The sequence below is a fragment of the Athene cunicularia genome (assembly GCF_003259725.1).
Source record: "Athene cunicularia isolate RWA chromosome 26 unlocalized genomic scaffold, athCun1 chr26_part1, whole genome shotgun sequence".
NCBI lineage: Eukaryota > Metazoa > Chordata > Aves > Strigiformes > Strigidae > Athene > Athene cunicularia.
The window spans coordinates 1,622,024-1,627,420 of record NW_020799136.1 but is presented as its reverse complement, the minus strand read 5'-3'; the positions used below and the strand labels follow the sequence as shown (position 1 = coordinate 1,627,420).

At 49.3% G+C, this 5,397-nt stretch overlaps 1 protein-coding gene across 11 annotated transcripts in view; it reads right to left on the bottom strand.

The window, feature by feature from the left end:
* The window catches only part of PFKFB2 (6-phosphofructo-2-kinase/fructose-2,6-biphosphatase 2), a 16,625-nt gene extending 11,280 nt beyond the window's left edge, over window positions 1-5,345 (bottom strand). For 8 of the 11 annotated variants that reach the window (XR_003399980.1, XM_026864196.1, XM_026864199.1 and 5 more), the window contains exons 1-11: window positions 5,221-5,344; window positions 4,751-4,876; window positions 4,533-4,629; window positions 4,109-4,175; window positions 3,888-3,962; window positions 3,704-3,760; window positions 3,087-3,211; window positions 2,514-2,721; window positions 2,162-2,308; window positions 1,490-1,594; window positions 621-750 (exon numbers count right to left, since the gene is read on the bottom strand). Coding sequence is in view for 10 of the 11 variants with exons in the window: in XM_026864196.1 (XP_026719997.1) it covers window positions 621-750; window positions 1,490-1,594; window positions 2,162-2,308; window positions 2,514-2,721; window positions 3,087-3,211; window positions 3,704-3,760; window positions 3,888-3,962; window positions 4,109-4,175; window positions 4,533-4,629; window positions 4,751-4,862 (1,123 nt within the window). In the remaining variant the exon portion in view is untranslated. Of the gene's footprint in view, window positions 1-620; window positions 751-1,489; window positions 1,595-2,161; window positions 2,309-2,513; window positions 2,722-3,086; window positions 3,212-3,703; window positions 3,761-3,887; window positions 3,963-4,108; window positions 4,176-4,532; window positions 4,630-4,750; window positions 4,877-5,220 lie in introns of all 11 variants that reach the window. The other 3 variants (XM_026864202.1, XM_026864201.1, XM_026864192.1) reach the window with 2 other exon arrangements.
* Between the last annotated feature and the right edge of the window lie 52 nt (window positions 5,346-5,397).

Genomic DNA, 5,397 nt, shown 5'->3' with positions numbered 1-5,397 from the left:
CCCCAGCCCCACAGCGGCGGGACGGGACTGGCCCCTCCACTTCCATCACATGGGGGCCCGCCAGAGGAAACCCCCTCCAGCAGCACGGCAACAGCCACCACGGACCCACGGGAGTTTTAACTAAAACCTTATTTAAAAGTTTGTTAACTTTATTAAAAGTTTTATTAAACTCCCGGGAAGCCGGAGCTTCATAACAGAGTTTGCAGCAGACTGGACCTAGCTGCCATGCCACCCTCCCAGGCTACCAGCGCATCAGAAAAAAAAAACAAAAACATTACGTTTAGAAAAAGATGACATTAAAAAATAGTCCCCGACAAATTACATCCGCGCAACTGGCGAAATCAGCTCCAGAAACACCCGCGGAGCTGAAAACCAGCAGCACGCGTATCTGCATTTCTCACCAAAAGAGCTTCTTGCTGAGCTCGGCGCACTGCTGAAATGCAATGGTTCGAGTATTTCAGACTTGTTTTCCCTTTTTTTTTTTTTTTTGCTTTTTTAAGCAGCCCTTTCGTCGGGGGTGAAAAATCAAAACAGCAATTACAAGCCACCCTCCCAAAAGCTCTGTAAAAGGAGGCAGCCGGAGAAGCCAAGCCCCTAACATCATGAATTTATTTTTGTACCTGCACTCTTGTCCAGAAAATAAGCCAACAGACACCTCATAACTGCCTGGTGGGAGATAACGAGGACGTTGCCTTGACGTTCTAGCTCCATAATTACCGGCTCCAGGCGCTGGACCAAGTCCTGGTAGGACTGAAAAAAACAAAACGGGAATTTTTCAAGGGGTTTTGTAAACAGAGGCTTAAAGCAGAAGTAGCAATTAACACAGCTTCACAGTCGGGAAAATAAGCGGTTAAAATATCAAAATGCGGAAGTTAGGGATGATCTGGTAAATAGAGAGAAGAAAAGCAAACAGCAAAAGGTGAATTTTAATGCCAGCAACCCTCAGATTACAGGAGGATCCAGATCCCTGGTAACTCTTAACGGGGGCAGTAAGGAAAAACAAATAAAATAGTAAATTATACATTTAAACGAGGTCGTGAAGTCAAACCAGAAATGACTCCATACCGCACCCACAATCATTTTCTTCCCAAGATGGTTTTTCGCAGTGACAATTCAGGACTGGGTCGAAGGAGCCGGATGCAGAAACCCCTCAGTGCCTGAGGGGAGCATCAAGTGGGACACGGCACGCGGCCCGACCGAATACGCCTGAAAGGCAGATGATTCCGCAATAAAGGAAATCAATAAACCTCTCCTCTAAAAGAGAGCTGGGGATCCTAATGTTTTCAGTGTCTCATACAAATATTGGCAGAAAAACCTAAGATTAAATCCTTCAGTTCTACGAGCATGTATTTATTTTAGGTATAACTGTATCTTATTGCTATTTCTTATTTGTTATTTCTTATTTCTTATTTTTTATTTCTTATTTTTTATTTTTTATTTCTTATTTCTTATTTTTTATTTCTTATTTCTTATTTTTTATTTCCTTCACCTCGCCTCCGGGATAGCGATAAAGGTATTTCTCTTGATCCCTCAACGAAAACTCATCTGGATACTTGGCTTCGATTTCTGCATAGGTCATTTCTTCACACACCCCCTGAGGGAAGAAGAACTCAGTTACAACGCGTTTCACCAGAAGCACAACAATGCAACAAAAGAAAAAGCAAGTGGCTGAGATCCCTTTATGTGATGAAAATGGTGGGTAACGTGTCTGGCGCAGCCACAGGCTCAGGATTTGGGTAACACACGTCCAGGGTGGTTCGAAGACGATGGGCTTTTGGTTTTATTTCCAAACCCTTGTTTGCCAGGGATGAAAACAATCGTTCATTTCCACAGCAACAACCCTGCAACGTCTTTTGCTTTAAGGAATTGGAGCAGGAGCGGTATCCTTTGTCCATACAGGATGGTGTGACAAACGCCTGGGATGTTCAACATTCTTTTCGTTCTCCACACCAGCTGGATACACACAGCAAGGTTCAGCAGCTCCAGGCACTGTCAGCCCTCTACCAAACCACCCCAAACCTCACGGTGACGGCTGGAGTACATGACACAGGGACACGGTCCCGAACAAACAGGAAATAGTCAATTTTATCGTGACGAATTTGTTTTTAAATGTTATTTTCCATCTAGAAAAGCTAAAGGCTTCGATCAGCATTTCACTCACAGCATCGATCTCGTTGAGAATCTTCCACTGCTCGTACGTGACCCCCAGAGACTCGGCCGTCTGGATCGTCCTTTTCAGCTGGCTCGTCCACACCTTCAGATCAACAATTTCCTGCTCTTCGATGAACTTCTTCAGCGCCTGAGCAAACTGGAAAAAAAAAAAAAAAAAAGTCAGGGCAGGTTAGAAGGGAGCAGGAGCTGCTGCCGCCGTTAAAAGCATCATGTCAAGGGTTGTGGCTGTCGCGGCAAGATCCAGCTCAGGGCTGCCCCTCGCAGGAGTCGGATGCAGAGCCCGGCTCTGACCCTGGTCACACAACACAAATACAGCAACCCGGGTGCTGCCAGACACATACCTGCTTCCCGCGTGGTGACAGACCAGAATCCCCACCAATCTTGCCAACAAGATTATATTCACTCTCACCGTGTCGGCAAAGGTAGATGGTACGTGGCTGGACATGAATGTTCATTAGGTAATAGACGATTTTACTCTGGATGTAATCTTGGACTCTGTTTACTAGGAACCGCTGTCCCACATTGATCACTTTAATGAAGGAAAGATCTCTGGAGTCAACATAAAATAAGAACACCCACAGGACTGGTTTTAAAAATGAAGCACGTGCATCTGCGGGTGTAATCTAGCTACTCATCCTCTAGTAAAGTCATCAGCACTACCACTGGGTCGCTCCAGCAGACAGAAGAGACACTGAACTGCCGTGCTTAAATAAGGACCTGCATTACACTGCAGCAGACTGGAGAAAAATCCTTTCAAAGCACTTGGAGGATATCACCTTCACGCGAGCAGTCACGCTTTGGGAGAGCAGAGGCTCTAGCAGACGCGTTACAGCATCCTGAGCCGGAGAACAGCAGCGACTAAGCAAAGCAGCTCACGTGGGCAAGGACAAAACGCACCCCAGGGCTTCGCTTACTTGTCATACGCATCGGGATCGAGCGGCTGGTAAGTGACCTTGTAGCACTCTATCCTCTTCAGGAAATCATCCATCACATTCTCCCTGTTTCTCTCCGGGTAGTCGGGGCTGGAAACTTTCACCTCCTGATCAAAACACAGCACCGCTTTGTGAGAGTTAAGCAAACTCAACGGGGAACAAAAGCAACACTGAATAACATTATTGTTCCCTTTTGAAATAAACAGACATTGTTTAATGCTGCCCTTTGGAAAAACCTGCTCCTGGAGAGAAAACAAAGGGCCGCTCTGAAGGCTGCTTGGCCCCACGACAGACACAGCTGGCTCGCTCTTTGCTGTCCCTGCAAGCCGCTCGCTGCCTGCCTGCCTTCCCGCCACAAGAAATCACGTTTCAAGGTCAAACATTTCTCAGCTTCATTCCATTTCCACCTTCTCACATAACTAACTGGATCTTTAGCTTGTATAAGCTTGCAGACCTCAGCTGCTTATTTCCAAGGTGACACATAAGAGCAAGGCGTTTGCAGCCATTCCTGTAAGCTACTGCAGCTAGTGACCTTGCACCGAGCGCCCGAGCTCCCCCGGCAGGCACAGGCAGCTGAGCCTGGAAAAGGTGGCACGCACCAGGATATTTGCAGCGATGACTTCTGGATCGTCACAGACAGACTCCACAAAAAACACCTACGAAGAAAGCAGGGAAGCATATTTCAGAGAGTCAAAAATCGAAACTCGAGGGCTCCCGCCCCAGGGAGCGGTAACGTCCCTCGGTGCAGCAGCTCCAACTACAAATTAAATACAGGAGCACTACCTTGAAAGCATTTTCTTTAGCAAAATTTAAGATCAGGTCCCGTCTTTCTCGAGTTGTGTTGGTCGCATCAAACACCTAGCAGAAAATAAGTAGCAATGAGCAAATTTATCTAAGGCTTTTAAACCAGCCCCAAAACATCTGGGATTTACAATCAACTCTCTAAACACCCTGGGCAGCTTTGAACTACCCAGATGTAAATATTTAGTCCAGAAGACTCTTACAGCTATTTGCCCGCATTCCTCCAAGAGATAAGCCTTCACATCTTCCAGAGCCACTAAGGCACATCGTCTGCAGGAGAGAAACGGGTGTTATCGGAGTAAAGTATTCAGACAGCGAGGCTCCTGAACCACTGTGGAGAGATTTAAACACCTTCCTCCTCTGCCCATGGAGCACCCGCCCCTGCAGCTTTCCGAGAGCCGCAGAGATCATAAAGCATCTGTATCTATAACCGGGCATCCGCAGCCCCCGCTCTTTGCACCAGCCCAAAGCTAACAGCAGAACAACCCCCTGCACGGGCTGCGTGCCCCCGCCCCTGGTTTCACAGCCATTAAACATTATTTTCTGCTCCTCAAATACAAAGCCTGCCAAGCCCTGAGACTAACCAGACCACCGCGGGTCGGTTCAGCCCCGCTGACGCCGACTTACTTGCGGATTTCCATGGCTTCTTTGTTATCGTGCCTGAAGAAGTCATAGGACTTGTAAGACTTCACGGCTTCCCGGCGATACACTCCTAAATTAAACACTTCACACACAAAAGACGAGCGCGTGAGCCTGACGGCATCGCGCAGGCGGCTCTCACAGGGCCTTGGGCGCAGGGCAGAGGCATCCCCGCAGCGGGGCGAGGCGCCGGCCCCCGCACACACCTTTGGTGGGCACCCCGATCCAGTTGAGGTAGCGGGTGAGCTTCTTGGACACGTAAGTCTTGCCGCGGGCGGGGAGGCCGATCATCACGATCAGCGTCGGGGAGTTGGTCATGTAGGAAGCCCACGCTGCAAAAAAAAACCCAAAACAAAAAAAACCAAAACAAAACACCCAAACCAGGTGCATCAACAGCAACGCTGAGCATCTGAGGGCAACGAGGGGAGCCCCAACCCAAAGGGCAGCCCCCGTGATGAGCTGCCCCATCTCCCGGACGGACAGACGGGACGGACAGGCGGCCACCGGGCATCTCCTAACGGGCTCGCTGTCCTGGCCTCGTGGCTAATTAGCACCGAGCACGAGCTGGCCCGCTCTGTGGTCTCCCGGGCGTCAGCTAATGAGGCAGATCAAGCAGCGGCGGCCCCGCTGTCCCTAACGGCACTGATACACGTCTTTTAGCGGTAAAAATATTTACCGACGGAGCAGGCGCTGTCAAGGACATCAGAAAGATGCTTTTAGCAAACCGGTCACGTTCTCTCGGCAAACAGCCGGAGAAGCCCCGGGGAGAGGCAGGTTTGGGGGAAGAGCGGGCGATCCCAGCGTCCACGAGTTCGGAAAACGAGGGGCTGGGGTGCGCAGCGCCCGCGGGAGC